The sequence below is a fragment of the Vulpes vulpes genome, chromosome 3, assembly GCF_048418805.1.
Source record: "Vulpes vulpes isolate BD-2025 chromosome 3, VulVul3, whole genome shotgun sequence".
Taxonomy (NCBI): Eukaryota; Metazoa; Chordata; class Mammalia; order Carnivora; family Canidae; genus Vulpes; species Vulpes vulpes.
The window spans coordinates 90868977-90890519 of record NC_132782.1 but is presented as its reverse complement, the minus strand read 5'-3'; the positions used below and the strand labels follow the sequence as shown (position 1 = coordinate 90890519).

The window sequence follows — 21543 nt, the reverse complement described above, 5'->3', positions numbered from 1 at the left end:
ACAGGCAAGAGAGCTGAGCTTTGAAGGCGAGATGGGAAACAAACCTCGAGCCCCATGCCTCTGAAGAAACTGCCATCAGCGAGAAAGTCCCCAGGGAGGAGGCAGCAGGAGACATTATAAGGACAGTGTTCTTTTATTTTCAGCTTTCACATTGCTCACCAGGTAAGTCTGGGATGCAAAATTTCATACCAATGTTGCCACTGAATGTCAGTGAATTCTGATCATGCCTGCTCTCGGGTGTGGCACCCGGCAGCAGGTGCCTCGATCCCACACATGCAGAAGCAGATACCCCATGGAGCCTGGGTGAGAATCCAGGGCCATCTCAAGTGTAGCTGCCAGAGGACCCAGACTTCCAATCTGCAGACACTGCAAGATAATCAAGATGTGCTGTCTGCAGCCCCTCAGTTTGTGGTGTGGTCATGCAGTTGCTGACAGCTGTCATGGGGGGGATCAGGGAAAGAGGCCCCATGTCTGGGTTGGGGGGATGGACAGAAGGAAACTGTTCCACAAATGCTATAAGCTGAATGCTTGTGTCACCCCAAAACTCCTGCTTGAATCCTAACCCCCTGTGTGGGGTAGGGTGTTATAGGAGGGGGCTTTGGGGTGAGTAGGTCATGGATGGGGCCCTCAGGATGGATCGGTGCCCTGGCCTTTGCTGCTGTTGCGCACGGACACCATGAGAAGATGGCCTCGCTATGGTCGAACTGGTCAGCTTCTTTGTCTCAGAGACCAGCCTCTAGAGCCGCGAGAAATAAATGTCTTTATAAAACACGCAGTCTGTGGTATTTCTGTCACAGCAGCCTGAAGAAATTCAGACAGGAGGAGGCGTGAGTACTCAGCAAAGCCATATATGAAAATACATTGTAATGATAAAAGAATTAAAATATTACGAAACTGGCACAGAAATGAACAAACATTAAGGTATCAAAGAGTCCAGAAATAAAGCCAAATCAATATCTACAGGGATTTTGCTTGTGATAAAGGTGGCACTGGGGACAATTCAATTAGTTTGGGGAGAATTTATTTTTTATTTATTTTTTAAAGATTATGTTTATTTATTCATGAGAGACACACACACAGAGAGAGAGAGAGAGAGGTAGAGAGACAGGCAGAGGGAGAAGCAGGCTCCACGCAGGGAGCTCGATGTGGGACTCGATCCCGGGTCTCCAGGATCACACCCTGGACCGAAGGCGGAACCAAACCGCTGAGCCACCCGGGCTGCCCAGTTTGGGGAGAATTTTAAAAAGTCAACTGCACCTCTTTATACAAACTTCAGAGGGATCAGGGATTTAAATTAAAAGCAATGGAAGGAGCATCAGGAAATGTCTTAGAATCTCTCTGGACACAGCAGGACTTCCTAGTCATACTATGAGATCCAGAAGCCATAAATATAAAAAAATTGACATACTCTGTAAAAATGAAAACTTTGTGCATAAAAAATGCTCACAGGTTCAAAGTAAAAACAAAAACAAAACAAGAAGTATATTTACAGTATCTATCACAAAGAGCTGATTTCCTTGGCATGAAGATGCCCAGCTCCACTCAAACTAAGAACAGAGCAAATTAGAAGTACATGGAGGTGCATGTGTCACCTGGCAGGTCTGTGAGGTGAGGGCATGGGAGACATGGCACCAACGGAGCCTCTGCAGACTCCTATGCGGAAAACTTCTATCACACATTTAAACACACCTACCTCAGCAATTCTGCTCCACTAGGTTTATCAGTAATTTGATGATAAATCAATATTGCAGTGACTATCCTTACATGTGCATTTTTCTGCTCATGGGTAAACGTATCTCTCTAGGGTACCCGGGTGGCTCAGCCAGTGAAATGTGTCTGCTTTCTGCTCAGATCATTATCCCGGGATCCTGGGATCCAGTCCCTGTCCAGTTCCCTGCTCAGTGGGGAGTCTGCTCCTCACCCCCTGCTCCTGCTTTTGCATGCTCACCAGCTCTCTCTCCCAAATCTTTTTTTAAAAAATGTATCTGGAGGATCCCTGGGTGGCTCAGTGGTTTAGCACTTGCCTTTGGCCCAGGGCACGATCTTGGAGTCCCGCGATCAAGACCCGCATCGGGCTCCCTGCATAGAGCCTGTTTCTCCCTCCTCCTGTGTCTCTGACTCTCTCTCTCTCTCTATCTCTCTCATAAATAAATAAAAATAAATAAATCTTTAAAAAAATAAAAAAATAAAAATTAAAAAATGTATCTGTCGGGCAGCCCCGGTGGCCCAGTGGTTTAGTGCCACCTTCAGCCCTGGGTGTGATCCTGGGGACCTGGGATTGAGTCCCACATCGGGCTCCCTACGTGGAGCCTGCTTCTCCCTCTGCCTGTGTCTCTGCCTCTGTCTCTGTGTGTCTCATGAATAAATAAATAAAATCTTTTAAAAAATGTATCTGTCTGCCTTCCCAGGTGCACAGAAACACAAGAAATAACAAAAGTGGTAGGAAAAACTAAGTATTCATCAACAGGGGTCTGATGAGACACCCAGTGGCATATCTGGACAGCAGACTGTCATCCAACTGTTCAGAAGGATGTGGCAGTTCTGTTTGAACCAATGCTAACCTATCTCCACTGTATGTTCCTCAGTGAAAACAATAACAACAACAACAACAACAACAACAACAACAACAAAACAACCATGCTATGAAACTCAGCACATATGCTACCATTTAAGAGGCTACTTTACAGGGCACCTGAGTGGCACAGTTGGTTGTGTGTCAGCTCTTGGTTTCAGCTCAGGTCATGACCTCAGGGTTGAGAGACAGAGCCCCATGTTGGGCTCTGTGCTCAGCGCAGCATGTGTGCCCTCCTCCCTGTGCTCCTTTCCCAGCTCATGCGCTATCTCTAAATTAATTTTTTAAGGTGACTTTACAATCCGTACATGTGGATTCTTGTGGATCGAAGCACAGGATACTTCTAGAAGCACCTGAGGGAGAGGGAGGACAGGGGTCCTAAAGTCACCGTGTCCTTGAGTGCCATTCCAACTGTACATCAAATGCAAGTATTACCTATTCAAAAGTAATTTTCTTTCTATTAAATTTTTTTAGTCTTCCCAGAAAAGACAAGGAATTCAAAACACTTATTATTTTCACTCCATAAACCACACTAAAATCACAATAAAGGGATTTGGGTTTTTTTTGTTGTTGTTGTTGTTTGTTTATGATAGTCACAGAGAGAGAGAGAGAGAGAGAGAGAGAGAGAGAGAGGTAGAGACACAGGCAGAGGAAGAAGCAGGCTCCATGCACCGGGAGCCCGACATGGGATTCGATCCCGGGTCTCCAGGATCGCGCCCTGGGCCAAAGGCAGGCGCCGAACCGCTGCGCCACCCAGGGATCCCCCGATTTGGGTTTTTTTTTTAAAGATTGTATTTATTTGACAGAAAGATACCATAAGCAGGGAGGAGAGTCAGAGGGAGAAGCAGACTCCCCACTGAGCAGGGAGCCCAATGTGGGGCATGATTCCAGGACCCCGAGATCATGACCTGAGCCTAAAGTAGATGCTTCATCCACTGAGCCACTCAGGTGCCCCAAAGGGATTTTTGTATCTAAAGGCACAAGCCCCAGAAGACTGGAAGGACCTGGAGAAGACCTTAACAAAATCCTGGGAGCCCAAAAGAGGGCCGGACAGTCATCATTGACTCATTGGAACCAGGAATACGGAACTGTGACTGGCAGAAGGAAGTGCCCAGTTCATACAGGAGAATCCCCCAAAGCCTCAGGAATGGTCTCACCAGATACCAAAGTGAGAGCCAGTAGTGGGCGGGAGCTGGCCTCATGCCCCAGGAGGAGTAAGACAGACAGTCTCTGGACCAGGGCGGGGACAGGGGGCACACCAAAAGCAGGCAGATACATGAATGCAGATACATCAGGTGCTGACCCCAACCCTGTAGCAGAACACCAGGGGCCCAAGAGCCTTCCCTGGAGAGCTTGACCAAAGACACAGAGATGAGCAATTACCATGAAGCCAAGGCTGAGCCAGCAGGGCCTAAGGGCAGTGGCCTTCCCACACACTCCCAGCTTCTAATCACCTCCTCAGCTTCCCCAGCAGGCCTGATGCAATGTGATCCCAAGGCTAGATTTCAAAGCAACACTGGGTGCCTTGAGAGTCCACCTGCTATGCCATGAGGGAGCCCGTGTTGCCACATGGAGAGCTGCCTCCCAGTAAGGACCCAGCCCTCAACCAGGCCCACCCATCATGAAGCCAAAACCATTGTCCCCAGAGCACTCGGTTACCCAAGGGATCTGCGGACTTCGCAAATGCCATCATGTGACACCAGCAACACTGTTAGATAACTGGTGCCTACCTCCAGATCACTGTGCCGCAAAGCACACACTTGCTCCCACCTGTGAGGCTGACTCTCCAGTGTCTATAGGTCTGCGAAAGGCAGGGCCAGAAACCCAGAGCCCCGGACATTGCCCACCCCTCATCCCTGAATCACTGCCCCATTTTGCAAAGTAAGTCTGGCCCTGCCCACAGGCCCCACCACCTCCCATCCCTCCCACAGCCTCCTGACTCACCCCCACTCAGACCCATCCAGAGGCAAAGACAGTGACATCTTCAAACCAACCGAGGTCCCACATTCCCTTCCCAGGCCCGTAATCCTGTCCTCAGGCCAGCATTCCCTTCCTCTGTGTCAGCTGAGCTCCTGCCTCTCAGATCCCACCTCCAGAGCCCCTCCTGGAGGCACCTGCACCTCCGCTCCACCCCTCTGCATGAGGGCACCATCTGTGTCACACTCTGTTTAACGACCTCCCCTCCTGGCAATCAGGGGAAGTAACTGCATCTGCTGTGACTCACCGCTGTACCCCAATGCCTAGCAGGATGCCTGGAAATGTCAAACACCGCAAAAATATTTGTTGGATGAGATAATGAATCAATTAACCAACTACATGTTATCTGCTAAAATCAGTTTATTACACTGACTTATATGACACGCTTTAAAATATATATCACCAGGACACTGAACAAGCAAGACTCTTCATATTTATTCAGTGGAGGAGTTCTGTCTCTGCCCCTAGATACACATTTGGACAGCTGCATCATGTTTTTTTGGCTCAAACAGAATTTCAAAGTTCTAGGGTTATGTTAAGATATAAACCCTTCAACTCAAGTCATTACAAGCATCCAGGACTAGAAATAATGCAAACTCCAAACTCGATTTAGAGAGTTGGAACATGCCCGCCTCCAGTGAAGTGCCTCTGCTGGGAGACAGGTCTGCTAGCTCCTCTCTGGCTCTCCCACCACCCTCCCCAAACTCTCTGGTGGGGGTCTGCCCCCCCCCACACACACACACATCAGACAGCCTCTGGCATCTAGAATTCCCAGAAGAGTCATGGTCGTGTCACCAGCCCCCGTGTCACCATCAGAGACTTCATAGAATGGATCCACAATACGGGTCTTGTGTGTCTGCTTCCTCTGACTGAGCATCATGTTTACAAGGTCCATCCACATCGTAGCCCAAGTCAGCACTTTGTTCCATCCTAAGGCTAAATGAAAGCCCATCGTGTGGCCAACCACATGGATCACCCATGATGGATGCTTGGGCTGCTTCCAGCTCTCGGCGGCTGTGAGCACGGGTGTGCAGGCATCTGCTTGATCCCTGCTTTCACTCCCTCAGGCAACGTAACAGGACGTGGGATTGCTGGTCACACGGGAATCCTAGGTCTCATTTTTTGAGGAGCTGCCAGACTGTTTTCCACAGCAGCTGCACCTTTTACTTTCCTACCCTCAGCAAATGAGTTTCCAATTTCTCCTGTCCTTGCCAACACTTGTTACTTTCTGGTTGTTTGTCGGTTGTGCTGTGCTGTTTTGCTAGCCCTCCCGGTGGGTGTGAGGTGCTGCCAGCTTTCCTCAATGCTGGGCATAGACACGGCTCAGCACCCTTCCTGCCACGTCCCAGTGGCTAAGGTGAGTTTGCAGGCCAGCTCAGATCGGCACAGGGCTGGGTCCATGTGCATCTACGGGAGAGATGTCCGCGGCTGTCTTTGGAACCCATCCACTGCATCTAATAGGACATTTGCTATGGGATATTTGTGAATGTGCCTTTTATTCCTCACTTGAGAAGTTATCATGAATAGGTATCACGTTACACCAAATGCTTTTTCTGCACCTACTGAGATGATCTTGTGATTTTTCTCCATCAGTTTTTTAACGCAGTAAATCACATTAATTTCTTATGTTCAATTAACTTGCATTACCGGCATAAACTCAATCCAGTCACGATGTATTATCTTTTTAAATTTCTTATTTCCAGATTGAGTTAACTTTTTAAAAGGAATTTATTTATTTATTTATTTGTTTGTTTGTTTATTTATTTATTTATTTATTCATTCATTCATTCATGAGAGACACACACAGAGAGGCAGAGACACAGGCAGAGGGACAAGCAGGCTCCATGCAGGGAGCCCGACATGGGATTCGATCCCAGGTCTCCAGGATGAAGGCGGTGCTAAAGTGCTGAGCCACCCCGGCTGCCCCAAAGTCAGTTATTTTACTAGGTCCTAGACTTTCCTGCTTTCCTATTTCTTCTTGGGTAAGTTTTATTAAATCACATTTTCCTAGAAACTCTCCATTTCATTTACTTTGGGATAAAGTGGTTTATATGATCTTTTTGGTGTCTTTTGATTGCTTAGAACCTGTAGTGATAATCCCTTTACACTCCATATGTTATTTTGAGCTGTCTCATTTTCTTCCCGTGCTAGTCTTGACAGAGATTTATCAATTTTATTAGCCTTTTAAAAGAGCAAACTCTCAATTTTATTTATATTCTCTATTTTTTTTCCCATTTCACTAGTTTCTACTCTAACCTTCATTATTCTTTCTCTTGCTGGGCTCAGACTTGTCTGTGTATTTGGCTGTTGGATTTTAAAAATCAACACTTAGGGGGCACCTGGGTGGCTCAGTTGGTTAAGCATCTGAGTCTCTCTTTCGGCTAAGATCATGATCTCAGGGTCATGAGACCAAGCCCCACGTTGGGCTCCACACTCAGTGCAGAATCTGCTTGAGGATTCTCTCTCCCTCTGCTCATGCTAATAAATAAATCTTTTTTAAAAACACCCAAACATCCGTGTAACCATCACCAATATGCTTAAGTACTGTCACCATACACCGCTGCCCCATAGGCACCTTTAACATGTGCCATACCCAGCACCACTCCTAACTTGAGACCACAAAACTGTCTCTCATGAATGCCATGTAAATGGAGTCATGCTAGTCACCCTTCAGTGATTGTCTGTTTGACTTAGCCTAATTCCCTAGAGTCACCAAGTCATTGTATCAACAGTTCATTCCTTTGTATTTCTGGGTAGACCCATGTTGAATTTCTACATTTGAAGCTTTTCTTGTTTTCTGATTTTCAGTTTGATTCCATTTTTGTCAGAGAACACACTCTGTATGATTTCAATCCTTTACATTGAGGTTGTTTTATGGCCCAGAATATGGTCTATCCTGGAATATGTTCTGTGGGAAGTAGGAAAGAATGTGTATTCTGCTACTGTTGGGTGGAGTGTTCCACAAATGTCCATTAATCTTGTCAGTTGATGGTGGGGTTCTTCTATATCCTTGCTGATTGTCTGTCTAGTAATTCTGGCAATTGCTGAGAATGGGTAAGGAAGTCTCCTGTATATTTTGAAGGTCTGTCATTTGGTGCATACATACTTAGGATTGCTAGATCTTCCTGGTTGATCACTTTATCATTAGGTAATGTCCCTCTTTTTGTCAATAATTTTTCTTTGCTCTTAAGTCTACTTTGGCTGATGTTAATATAGTCTGCTTTTTAAGTATTAATGTTTACATGATATATCCTTTCCCAACCTTTTACTTTCAACCTATCCATGTCATTGTGGCTGACGAGTTTCAGCATATAGTAGACAATGGAGAGTTGGGTCATAGTGTTTATTCCCTCTGCCAATCTCAGTTCTAACTGGTGTGTTTATGCCATTTACATTTAAGGTAATTAATGACCTCATCAGGGCTTCCATCTGCATTATTTGTTTGTCCCTCTGCCATGTCTTGTGAGATCCTTAGTTTTCAGAATTCCACTTGATGTTTGTGCTTGTATTGGTATGTTTAGTTTTCTTAGTGGCTGCTCTAGACATCACTATGCTCATATGGCACTTAGGAGTCCCTGGTATAGATGTTGTGCTACATCAAGTGCAGTGTACAAACCTTACTGTCAACTTACATCCCTTTGTCCTTCCCATTATTTAAATAGAATTATCAGAAATATTTCCTCCACACACGTTGCGCACCACACCAGTATTATTTTTGCTTCAACCATCAGCTATGATTAAGGACACATATGAAGTGAGAGATGGTCAATCATGCTTTCTTCTGTTTATTACCCATTCTATTGTTGTTAATATTCTAAGTTCCTTGCCTTCTTGTTACAATTTTCTTCCCTTTCGGAGAGCTTCCTTTAGCCAAGGGCAAGTCTGCTAGCAACAAATTCTGTTCGTCTGCCTCTGTCTGAAAATATGTTGATTCCATGCTCATTCTTGAGGATGGTTCTGCTGGTGGGATTTACTTCTCTTTCGACATTTGAACAACATGCCACTTCCTTCCAGCCTCTGCGTTAGGATGAGACACCTGCAGTCATTCACATTGCTGTCCCTCTACAGGCAAGGCATTGTTTCTCTCTAGCTATGTTTAGCAGTTGTTTTTTTTTTCTTTTCTTTTTCTGTCTTTGGTTTTCAGAAGTTTAAACTATGATGTGTCTGGGTGAGAGTGGTCTCATTTAGGGCTGGCTTGGCTTCTTTAAACTGTGGGTTTATGTCTCTTGCCAAATCTGGGGAATTTTTAGCCATTACTTCTTTAAATATCTCTTCAGCCCACATCTTCTTCCTCTTGTTCTTGAACCCTGGTGACACAAATCACTGTCCTCTCAGCTCTATTTTTTTCCATCTGGTCCACTTGATCTGTCGTTTAGATTGAGTAAACACTCTTATTCCACCTTCAAGTTCCCTCTTCCATCCACTGGTTTCCCCTCTGCCATTGTGCCCACCCAACAGTGCAGTGATCACTTTGTCCACTGATGGACACAGTGCTAGTTTGGCTGTTGTAATTTAAAGTTCTATGATTTCCATCCAGCTTGTTTAATAATTTTTACTTCTTTGTTGAGATTTTCTCTTCTCTTTTTCCGTTTGTTTCAAAAGACTTCATATATCTTTAAAACATATTTACTTTAGAGGAAGTGAGAAAGAACACACATGCACGAGAGAGAGGAGGGGAGGGGCAGAGGGAGAGAATCCTCAAGCAGACTCTATGCTGAGCAGGGAGCCTCACCACCTTGAGTTCATGACTTGAGCCAAAACCAAGAGTCGATGCTCAACTGAGCCAACCAGGTACCCCAAGATTTCATAAATGTTTATTAAAAGCATTTTTATGACTGTTTTAAATCCTTGTCAGGTAATTCTAATACCTGATCTATCTTGGCATTTACAACACTTGTCTTTTCATCCAAATAGTGGTTCTCCTGATTCCTGATAGGACAAGTGATTTTTGAGCGTATCTTGAACACTTTGTGTATTGTGTTAGAAGACTTCTGACACTGCTGAAATCTATTTTAGCAGGAAGTTGCCCTATTTAGATTAAAATGTAGATTCTGGCCTACTACTGTAGCCCATGGTGCCAATGAGTTTCATGGCACCACAGCAATGAGGGCCCTGGCAAGGCCCTCTTAGTCTGTTTTCTTCTTCTGGCACTGCTATGGCTATTGGAGGGGGCGGGGCATCCCCTGCTGGTCCTGGGTCTCCTTGTGTTGCCAGGTGGAAAGCTAGAAGATGCTGAGCTGCACTGACTCTGCCCCTGCACAGGAGACTGCCCATCAGCACTGCAAGAGGCAGTGGGCCTGCAGAGGCTTTGATGCTGGTGCCACAGCATACTGTGGGGTGGGGGTGTGGCTCCCCACTAGGTCTCTGCTGGGTCTCCCATTTCCCAGTCTTATGGCCAGAAAGAGGTGGTTTTTCTTACAGTTTTCTTGCCTGTACTGTAACTTTGTTTTGTTTTTTTTTTCAAATTTTACTTATTTATTCATGAGAGACACAGAGAGGCAGAGACAGGCAGAAGGAGAAGCAGGCTCCCTCCCCTTGTTCCGCATCAGGAAGCCTGATGCGGAAATTGATCTCCAGTCTGAGGATCACGCCCTGAGCTGAAGGCAGATGCTCAACTGCTGAGCTACCCAGGTGTGTCCCTGTGACTTTTTAAAATTAACATCTGTTAGATAGAGTCTGGGTGTGGACAAAGACTGTGTAGGAAAGTGGAATAGAGAAGCTTATGACTCACAGGTCCTGAAGGCACATGGCACAGTACATGGGGAAGTCGAGGCAGAGTGCAGGCAAAGATAGGGTCTGTGGATGGAGTGCTTTGCGGTTTCTTTTTTTTTTTTTTAATATTTTATTTATTTATTTGAGAGAGAGAGGCAGAGACACAGGCAGAGGGAGAAGCAGGCTCCATGCAGGGAGCCCGACGTGGGACTGGATCCTGGGTCTCCAGGATCACACCCCAGGCTGCAGGCGGTACTAAACCACTGTGCCACCAGGGCTGCCCTGCTTTGCGGTTTCTATTCAAACCAAAAAGAATGGGGTTTTGGTAAGCTTTGTGGTGGCTTTATCTAAGAGGTGCACAAAGGTTGGGCCCTGGACAGCTGGGGGACTTGCTTACCACCAGGGCTGCAGGGCAGTGACGTCAGGAACTTCACTTGCTGTGACTCTGCAGGCTTTATCTAGGGCATGTGCTCATGGCAGGGGCTGGTGCTGGTCCAAAGCCCTTGCAGGCTGCCTGGCTATGCTCCGTGGACATGGAGGCAGCAACATTATGGACTAGTTTCATAAAACTCCCAACAGGCTGCATATCTCTCCGGCACCAATTCTGGGAACGTGTAAGAGAGAACAGCTTCAAACTCAGAGAACCCACTGTGCTGCCACCCCCCCACCCCCGACTCCTGAGGACCCCAGCCAGCCTGTCTCCCTTCTGCACAGCACCTTCTGCAGCATTGGCTGAATTACTGGCAGGTACTCAGTGGTACCTGGAGGAAGGAGGAGGAACTGAGTCTGCACCCCCCTTTCCCTGGAGCAAGAAGCCTCCCTTGCTGAATATTTTCCCCACTTAGGGCAGAGCCTCGGCCTTCAAACAGCCTCAAGGGCTTCCTTCCATATCAGCCACACCAGCCAAGGTAGCCTGGTAAAGATGCAAGCCTGATGGGGCCACCTTCCCAGCTCAGAAGGCTTCCTCCAGGACCCGTCAGGATCAGGATAAAGGCCCTGGTGGCCTGTGAGGTCCTTGGGCTCCCACCACGAGAGCTTCTCTCTACCTCCTGCGACAGCATCAGGGCGCTCCTGGGGCACACGGGGTGCCGACTACCGCCCACGTTGACAGGGCGTCCCCGCGGCAACCCCTGCAGCCACCTCCAAAGCCGCCTTCTAGTAGGGCTCAGTCACGGTGCACTAGGGCCCCCCGATGACCTACTTTGCAAGGGCCCTACCTCTAAGTACGGTATTGTTCTGAGGCCCTGGAGATTGGGATTCCAATATACGAACTGTGCGGGGCACTTCAACCCATCACCCTACCCCAGTGCCTTTGTCCCTGCCGTGCCTCCCCCCAACGCTTGTGCGGACTCAACCATCACTACCTGTGCTGGCACTTGACAGGCAAGCCTTAAGTGTCCACGCCACGTTCCTCCGCCCTTCACTCCCTCAGGACCATGCACTTTACGCCTGTGCGTCCCGTCGCGGGCCTGAGCCCCACGCAGGCGGGAACCGCGTGGGTAGGTCCCGGCTCCCGGTCCGCAGCCCGCCCCGTACGTGTCTGTCCGCGCCCCAAGCTGCCAATAAAGTTCTGTTCCGCGCCAACCGGAAGAGGAGCCGTAATCCGCGCCGAGGCCGTCGTGAAAGCGCCGGTCTCCCCTGGCGACGGGCAACGCGCGGAAGATGGCGGCCCTCGTAGCGGCCGAGTCTGCGGCGTCCCCGGGCCGGGCCGAGACGGCCGAGGCGGCGGAGCTAAGCCGCGCCCTGAGCCGCCTGCTGCCGGGGCTGGAGGCCGACAGCAAACTGGGCCGGCGGCGCGCGCTCGAGGCGCTACAGCGCGCGCTCGAGGCAGCGTGGCCCGACGAGTCCGCCGCCAACCCCGCCGCTGCGGCCGCGGCCGCCGCCTTCCAGGGCCCGTGGGCGCGCCTGCTGCTGCCGCGCCTGCTGCGCTGCCTGGCCGACCCGGCCGAAGGCTGCCGCGCGCTCGCCGCGCACCTGCTGAGTCAAGGCCTGCGGCGCGCCGCGCGGCCCGGCGACGCCCTGCCGCGCCTGCTGCCCGCGCTCGCCGCGCGCCTGGCCGGGCCCGAGCTCGCGCGCGGCCGGCCGCCCGAGGCCTGCGAGGAGCTGCGCCTGGCGCTCGTGCAGCTGCTCGGCCTGGCGGTGCGCCTGGGCGGCGCGGGGCTGGCGCCCCACCTGGACGACGCGGTGCGCGTGCTGCGCTGCACGCTGCTCGACCCTTTCGCCGCCGTTCGCCGCGAGAGCTGCGAGTGCGCCGCGGGCCTGGCGCGCGCCACGCCAGGTGCCGGCCTCGTCCCGGGGGGTGGGGGTGGGGGGACTGGGGGGGGGGGAGGGGAGGCGGCGGCAGCCGGCCGTGGGCCGCTCCTGGACCCCTGCCCCACCCCCACCCCCGCCCCCCGCAGCTGCTGCTCTCCTCCATCAGGTGGTTCTCAGAATGCAGATTCGTAGAAACCTCCGCTGAAATAGCTAGGAGGATCTGGGATGCGGTCGCCAGCACACTTTGAGAAGCACTGCTGCAGTCTTTGAATTCTCCCCCTTTTTATTTTTTTAAGATTTTGTTTATTTATTCGGGAATCCCTGGGTGGCTCAGTGGTTTAGCGCCTGCCTTTGGCCCGGGGCGTGATCCTGGAGACCTGGGATCAAGTCCGGCATCGGGCTCCCTGCATGGAGCCTGCTTCTCCCTCTGCCTGTGTCTCTCATGAATAAACAAATAAAAAAGATTTTATTGACTTATTCATGATAGAGAGAGAGAGAAAGGCAGAGACACAGGCAGAGGGAGAAGCAGGCTCCATGCAGGGAGCCCGACGTGGGTGGGACTCGATCCCGGGTGCCCAGGATCACGCCCGGGCCGAAGGCGGCGCTAAACCGCTGAGCCGCCCGGGGTTGCCCCCCTCTCCCCCTTTTTCTAACGAGGCTACTTGTCTTCCCTTTTTGGATGGACCATTGTCCTAAGTAGAGAGAGGCCGCTTCTCTCTTGTGTTCCTTTCATCCATTCTCCAGTATTTAAACAACTATAATGTGATGAGGACAGTCCTTTTTTTTCTCAGTAGCCCCTTTCTGCAGGATCTTGCCCCATGTATATCTCCGTGCTTCTTCAGGCTGGGGTGTGCATGGTACATCCCAACGCCTTGTCTTGTTGGGAAGGCTTGCTGTAGGACAGACGTTAAGATGAAGGTCAGAAGGAAACCAGGTTTGAGCAGTAAGCTTGGCAGGTCAGAGGAGCAAAAAGAGATCAGGGTGGCTGGAGGGAAGGAGGGCAGGCCGGGGGAGCTGCTGGGGGTTTGAAATTATTAGAGGCAGTGGACGGTGTGGAGAAGGGGCGAGAGAGGCCTAGATTCCGATTTTTAAAAGATCACTCTGGTGCTCATGGAGAATTGATTACCAAGATGGCAAAAAAGAAATTAGGTTAGTTGGAGTCATAGTTAATCCATATTTAGATGATGGCTAGCTTGGGCTTGAGTTGTGGGTGAGCAGTCTGCTAATAGAGACAGAGAAAAGTGGATTGATGTTAAATAAGGAGCTGGCAGGGTTTCCGGTTGAATTGGGTGAGGGATGAGGGAGAAGGAGGTTTGGGTGAACAGGAGACAAAGGAAGAATGGGGCTCCCTTTTAGCCCTTCCCATTATGGATTGTCAAGATTTCCATTCTGAGTCGTTAAGTTTGGGTTCAAATACTGCAGAATTCTAGAAGAACTAAGAGTGAGGCTTGGGCTGGAGACAGACATTGGGAATTACAAGCTTTTAACTCATTGCTCATTGACCCCCAACCACCTAACTCCCTGCTCTGTGCATCAGCCAGATTGACTGCTCCTCATGCCTTCCAGGCTTTGCATGTTCCCTCACTAGATTGTAAGTTCAGGAAGGGTGGCCTAGTGCCTCGCACGTAGCAAGGCGCCTCCCAGGTGCCCACTGATTGTTAAGTGAAGGACTCTTCCCTCTGCTTCAAGCATTTCCCTTCCCAAAACCATCCCCCTCCTCTGCCTACTCCTGGTAAGGGGCCTCTCCTGGATCCCCATCACACTGGGCAGTATAAATTAATGTCCTGCCTCAATCTGAGGACTTAAGGGTTAGAGGTCAACCAAAGTATCTCTGAAATAGCCGTCTCATGGATGGGTTTCAAGCAGCAGCAGAAGTGAGGTTAGATCTTAATTATAGAACTATCAGAGACGTTCTCGTTCTGACTTCTGTGAAGATCTTACAAACAGGAAATGGTGGCTTAGCCCAAAGCACTGCTCTTTACAGTAGTGCTGGGTGTCTGACTTCAGGCACACCCCATGTGGGGGCTCGCATGGTATCCTCCAGGCTGGATTCCTCTGCTTTGGTCAGCGTCCCCTTCAGGCACCCAGTGCCACTGTCATCAGCTTCATACTGTTCCTCACAGCTCCTGCCTCCTGCTGAGATGGAGTCAGGCCCCCCGCCTTTTCCCTTTGGTGCTGTTTGGGTCACATGGCTGTACTGTGCCTCTCCCAGTGCTAGGGGTACAAAGCTTTGCTTGGCAGGCTTGAGCCCAAGGCCACACCTGCAGCAGGGACCTGGGTGGGGACAGGAAGTTCCAAGGCACAGGTGGCCTGTCCTCCAGGGAACCTGTGGAGGTGGGCGGGGCCAAGGCCGATGGGGAGCAGCCCTGGTAACTGGTGTCCTCCTCTTCTCACAGACCACTTCCACATGCAGTCAGAGTCCTTGATCAGTCCCCTGATGCAGAGCATCTCACACCAGCACTGGAAGGTGCGGGTGGCTGTCATTGAGGCCACGGGTACTGTGATCCAGTTCGGCAACGGCAAGTCAGTAGACGATGTGCTTCCTCACTTTGCTCAGAGGCTCTTTGACGACGTCCCACAGGTAACAGGAGTTTCTCCCCTGGGTGATCCCTCCTCTTCACCAAATCATGCTATTTGTAACTCACTCCTTTGTTTTTTTAAAAACTGTTACCTTGTTATACCAAACGTCTCTTATCATTTTCAGTGACAAGGTGTCCTTAGTTCATGTCTTTGGGAAGTAGGGAAGAGTTGAATTGTTTCAGTGCATTTGTCATTCTTCCTTGTGAGGAACATGGAAGAGGACCATTTCCTCTTTGGAAAACAGCCTAACCATGTATGCTCCACAGTTCCAGAGGTGTCTTTCATATGCCAGTCCATCAAGGCAGAGTTACCTGATGAGCCAGAGCAGTTGGCGTGCCAGGCCTGGGAGGAGAAGGGTGGATCTGAGTTGGTATGTCAGGCTGATCCCTCTGTTGGGCCTTGGGACCCACAGAGAGACAGACAAGCAGAGATCAGAGTACTGGCTTTTGTGTTGGCAGAAGTCAGCTTAGAGGCTGTGTCATGGATCTGAGGTCACAGTTTGCTTATAGAACTTTACAAACTCTGCCAACAATAGGGAGCAGGGTGAAGGCCACAGTGGACATAGGAGCCCCTGCCAGAGGGAGGACACAAGTGAAGAGGGAGCATATGCTTCTGGTCACATGGCGTGGGCGAATTAGTGGTAGCTGGTGCAAGTCGTCCAGAGTGACTAGAAAGTATCCTTGCCTTATGGCCAGGTGGCCCAAGGTGACCAGTGATTGAAAAACTGGTGGTGTGGTAGCATGGCCTCAACTGTCCTAATTAGCATTAGCTACATGCATCAAGCACTTGTGTGCCAGGCCGTGCTGTTGTCCACATGCCGTGTCATTTAATCCTTCACATTAGCTGCTCTTACGTCTCCTCCAGTTTGGAGATTATATTACATGCTCAAGGTCACCCAGTTGGAGCTAGCCTCTGGGTCCAGGCCTACTGACACCAGAGACTGTTCTGTGGCATTGCCCAGCCTCCCAACCACAGGTACACTTGAATATTCTTTCAAGTTTCTTTGTTTTTGTTTTTGTTTTTTTTTTTAATTTCTTTTAAAGATTTATTTATTTATTTTAGACAGAGAGAGTAGGAGGGGCAGAGAGAGAGAGAGAGACTCTCAAGCAGATTGTGCGGAGCACAGAGCCCAGCACTGGGCTCATGATCATGACCTGAGCTGAAACTGATAGTAAAGACGCTCAATGGACTGAGTTACCCAGGTGCCCTTGTTTTATTTTTTAAACAGCTTTATTGAACCACAACTTACATACTATGTAATCCACTCATTTAAGTGTTGATTGTTTTTGATATATTAGTTTTAAAATATTTAGTAAAATATATATAACATAAAGTTTGCTATTTCAACCATTTTTGAGATAGAGTTCAGTTGCATTAAGTACATTGACCACATAGTGCAGCCATTGCCACCAACCAAACCTTTTCTACTGTCCCAAGCAGAATTGAGCAGTGACTCCCCATTCCTCCCTGCTCCCACCCCCTCTGATAAGCTCTTTCTGTCTGTATGACTTTGTCTACTCAGGATACTTTATATAAGCAGAATCAGTAGGTGATCTTTATGACTGACCTCTTTCTCTAAGTGTGATGTGTTGGAGGCTCATCCATGCTGGGGCATGTGTCCGTGTTCCATCCTTTTAAAGTGGAGTAGCATCTGTCACATGGATGGGCCATATTTTGTGTGTCCAGTCATCCATCAATGGTCACCTGGGTTGTTTCCACCTCTTGGCTGTTGTGAATAGTGCTGCTTGAACATGAAGCCGCACATCTGTTTTGAGTCCAGCTTCACCTCTTTTGAGCATGGGTTTAGACCAAGGACTAGAATTACTAGGCCTGTGGCAGCTCTGCTGTAAGCTTATTGAAGAGCCACCAAACCATTCCATATGTCTATACCATCTTAAATCCCAGCAACAATGCATAAGGGTTTCAATTCCTCTATGTCCTCCCAACACTTATTTTCTGGTTTTTGTTTATTTATAGCTGTCCTAATGGGTGTGAAGTGGTGTCTCATTGTGGTTTTGACTTCTGTTTCCCTAATGATTAGTAGCATTGAGCATATTTTCAGGTGCTTATTGACAAATTGTCTACTTTACATGCTATAACATTCACCTTATGGGACTCCTGATGCAGTTTTGCTTGTGGGTATATGTGGACATATAGACTGGAAGGGTTGAGATGCCTGTTCCAATGACATAGAAGGTTTCGAGATTCTTATCACTTGCTGTGGGAGTCCTGAGAAGGCAGAGGGGCGAGAGGGAGAGGACTGGGCATGCCTTTCTGCAGGATGAGAGTACCTCTCAAGGCTTTAGGGCCCAGGGCAGAAGCCCCAACTCGGCTGCATGTTTGTGATGTCTTACACCAGGGTCCAGGCGTGGCACACTGCCTACCCAGGATGTCCACTTGGCTACCAGGGCTTTGTCCTCAGGTATCTCTGTGAGTTATAATGAGGGTGCAGGCAGAGACAAAGGGACCTTCCTCCACCCAAGAACCAGTCTGTGTGTTCAGTCTCAGGGCCAGCTGAGTGTACACTGGCCCCTCCTGAAGCTCAGTTTGGATCAGCACATAGCAGCTTGGGAAGTGGGAGAACCAGAGTAGAAATGAGCTCTGCCAAGGGAGGAGGAGATAAGATGATGGGTCAGCACTCTCTAGAGACCTGGCTACAGGAAGTGAGGGCCAGAACGGAGTCCAGTGAAACTTCCCTGCCTGGGACAGTTTATCAGCTTGCTTCAGGTGAAGCAAGAACAGCAAAGACAGTGGTTTCCTTGTGTCACATGTGAAATGGTTTTCCTCAAAATACTGTTAACTATGTAATAACAGCTATCTTTAAACAGTATTACTGTGTATCGATTAGGAGCTACCTGTAAATAGCATAGTTATGTTATAGCTTTCAAATAGTGTAACTGTGTCCATAGGTCTCTTTAAAGACTATAACTGTATTGATGGCTCCCTATAAATAGTACAGTTGTATCTATAGGTCCCTTAAAAAGTGTAAGTCTATCCATAGGCCCCTGTAAAGAATATTAACTGTGTATCAACACGCCCTTGTAAAGAATATAATTGTATATGGACAAGTTCCCTGTAAAGAGTATAACTGTGTATCGACAGGTCTCTGTAAAGAGTATAATGTGTATCAACACACCCCAAAAAAAAGTCTATCTGTGTACCAACTGCTCCCTGTAAAGAGTATAACTGTATCAACAGGTCCCTGTAAAGAGTGTAACTGTCTTGACAGGTCCTTGTAAAGAGTATAACTGTGCATCAATAGGTCCCTGTAAAGAATCTAACTATGTATGGACAGGTCCCTGTAAAGAGTATAACAGTATGGACAGGTCCCTGTAAAGAGTATCATTGTGTATCAACAGGTTCCTGTATAGAGTGTAACTCTCTATTGATAGGTCCCTGTAAAGAGTGTAACTGTATGGATAGACTCCTTAAAGAGTATAACTGTATGGGCAGGTCCCTGTAAAGAGTATAACTGTGTATTGACAGGTGCCCGTAAAGAGTTTAACTGTGTATTGATAGCTCCCTGTAAATAGCTCTCTCTATATAACTTAACTATGGAAAAGCTTTTATGTTTTTTGAGCTTAAAATATGGGTGCCCTGACTCCAGGTGGTAAGAGTGTGCATTTCCCCAGAAGAGGGAGGAAATTCTTAGCTAATTGTGGTCTCTGGTGCCACCAAGGATGACATTATGTTTCTTTGGTCGTTGGCTTTCCCAAAACTCGGGGCTGCAACTATTTATTACTTAATATTCCAAAACAGGTTTACTCCATTGTTAAAACTATTTTTGTTTCCATTTCTTCCTGGGGGTATTTGGTTTGCTCTGTTATGATTTCCAGGGAAGGTTGATGTGGGATTTCAAATCCAGCACAGCAGCTGCCCACATCTTTCACGCTGACACGGGGTCATGTCTGCGGGGTAATCACAAAGTTCCTTCCAATGAGCAGGTAGGGAAGTCCTGTGCTGTCCTTCCTATGTCTGCATCAGCTCTCAGGCCCTCATGGTCCTGGGCTCTGTGGATGTTTGCTGGGACTTCAGGTGATGGGCCATTTGGTACTGTGGACATGCTCTGTGCAGAAGGTGAGGTCATCACTGCTTTGTAACTTGTTGAAAACATCCAGCAACCGCTGCCCTGCCAGCCAGCCTGACCTATTCTAGGTCACTGAACTACATGCTAAGGTGGACACCTGGAAGGAAGTAACCTATTCTAAGTGCTTGGCCTGAATTGACCCATTTTGTCTGTGTTGTCCATGCAGAGGAGACTGTGATGCCCTTATCCCACAGATGGGGAAGCAGGGCACAGAGAGACACAGAGCTCACCTAGGGACACACGGGGCTCAGAGCATGTGCCAGGTAGCTTCTGCAATTCTCCTTCTGGAGCTTTGCCACTTCGGGCCTCCAGGACATGTCTGAGCACATGGAAAAGGTGTGTGTGTGTGGCGGGGGGGGGGGGGGGGGAGGGTCTCCCAGTGTGGCAGGGCTAAGGGAGCTTTCCCTAGGCCCAGAAAGGCCACCTCATCCTTTTGTGTGCAGCATCCAAGTGGAAGAGTACTATTACCCGTAGTCATATGTCTATTGCAGCCCTCAGTTGCCCCAGGGTCACCCTTAACCTTTGGGAACCTCTCTGCATTATTGCAGATGATAATGTTTCCATTAGAAGCTAGAATTGTGGGGACACCTGGGTGACTCAGCAGTTGAGGGCCTGCCTTCGGCCCAGGGCATAATCCTGGAGTCCCAGGATAGAGTCCCACATTGGGCTCCCTGCATGGAGCCTGCTTCTCTCTCTGCCTATGTCTCTGCCTCTCTCTCTGATCTTTAAAAAAAAAAAAAAGTTAAAAAAAAGGAAACTAGAATTGTGTGTGCTCTTTGTAGTTTGCTTAAAACACTCTGACCCTGTTGTTAAAGCTCCTGGGATGTGTGGCCTGCATGGGTGTCTGTGTGGGAGCCTGCCTGGTAAAGCCAGGCTCAGCAAACAGGAGGTTGGCTGGCCCCACCTGTCCCGCTGCTGGTGGTCCAGCAGGCATCCAGGTCAGGCCTTAGGCATTTCTGAACACCTTGCCTCTGCCAGCATCCTAGTGATGCATAAAAATGAGCAGGTCCTGCCCCAGCCCTTGCAGGGGACCCAGTCTAATGAGCTGTAAGGACTTCATTTGTGCTGAGAAATGATGAGTATGGGGATAAAGGGGTGCATGAGGAGAGGAGACAGTTCCCCCATCAGTTCTGACTTTTTAGAGTCTGTGGGATTGGATGCTGTAAAGTACAGACCCTGAGGGTGGAGTCCTGCCTGAGTGAACTTAAACAGGTATCAGAATTCTTTTCTTTTTTTTTTTTTTTTTAATATTTTATTTATTTATGAGAGACAGAGAGAGGCAGAGACACAGGCAGAGGGAGAAGCAGCTCCATGCAGGGATTCGATCCCAGGTCTCCAGGATCATGCCCTGGGCTGAAGGCGGTGGTAAACCGCTGAGCCACCTGGGCTGCCCAGGTATCAGAATTCTTGGGTCTAGTCAGAACATCATAAAAATGGAAGCCTGTGGCTCTATCAGAAGGGATACACTCTATGACTGTTTTTGTTAGAGCAGGTATGAAATTTCTACCACGTCAGTAAAAGCATAACGTATGTGAGCACAGGGGAAGGGAGGTGCTGGGTGAGCTTTGCTTGTTGTGACCTACCCTTCCTCTCTCCTTCTTCCCATCTTCTGCCCCCTGATATCAGACTGAAGTAAGAGTAAAAAAAAAAAAAAATACAGTGGCTGTAGTAAATATTACACTGTATCATTTTCAGATTGAAAAATAAAAATGTACAGATTCAGCTGAAGCCCCTTTTGCTAATTTTTCTTTAACAGAATTTGAATACTGTATATTTGAAATAAAATTTGGTTATTAAAATATTGTGTCGATACTACTAAAAATTTTTTTATTTTAAAGATGAGGTTTACTTAAAGTGATGTAAGGTGCTTAAAATCCAAGGCCTTTGGTCAGCATGGGACAAGAGTGGTAGTCTGTGGAGCAACTTTGCATGAGACCGTTGTTTACACTCAGGTGCTGGGCAGAAAGATCCTGCTGCCTCCCCTGGCCCCCAAATGCTAAAGTCCGAAATGCTCAAGCTCAAGGGAGTGAATTTTAGAAAGGTGTTCCTCCAACGGGCTGTGCCCAGAGAGCTGCTTTCGTGTCTTTGTGGACGGAATGAGAGCATTGGTCAGCTGATGAGTGCATCATTAGCATCTGCTGAGGGCAGGGCACATAAATAGATGGCCTCCTCATGAGAACTGGACATTTCACTCATCCTTGACTGAAAAAGCAAAGGTGAGATGTTCCAAGTTAAAGGAAGATGGAAAATTATCTTTTGTTTTTGTGTGCTGTTTTAAATGCATGGTGCATGTGTTTCCCTCTGGTTTTGCATGCTGGTCTAGCAGGTTATACGTATGTGGATTCTCCAGCCCAATACCCTG

The 21543-nt window shown here is 48.5% G+C and overlaps 2 protein-coding genes across 5 annotated transcripts in view; one reads left to right on the top strand and one right to left on the bottom strand.

Annotated features, from left to right (window-relative positions):
* The window catches only part of PRKAR1B (protein kinase cAMP-dependent type I regulatory subunit beta), a 126094-nt gene extending 114291 nt beyond the window's left edge, over positions 1–11803 (bottom strand). Inside the window, exons 1-2 of one of the 4 annotated variants that reach the window (XM_072753405.1) lie at positions 11626–11803; positions 10659–10865 (exon numbers count right to left, since the gene is read on the bottom strand). The gene's annotated coding sequence lies outside the window, so the exon portion shown is untranslated. Of the gene's footprint in view, positions 1–4516; positions 4707–10658; positions 10866–11625 lie in introns of those variants that run through there. The other 3 variants (XM_072753403.1, XM_072753404.1, XM_072753407.1) reach the window with 3 other exon arrangements.
* A 120-nt stretch (positions 11804–11923) lies between these two features.
* The window catches only part of DNAAF5 (dynein axonemal assembly factor 5), a 47756-nt gene continuing 38136 nt past the window's right edge, over positions 11924–21543 (top strand). Inside the window, exons 1-2 of the mRNA XM_072753402.1 lie at positions 11924–12539; positions 14911–15095. Of these exons, the coding sequence (XP_072609503.1) occupies positions 11924–12539; positions 14911–15095 (801 nt within the window). The remainder of the gene's footprint in view (positions 12540–14910; positions 15096–21543) is intronic.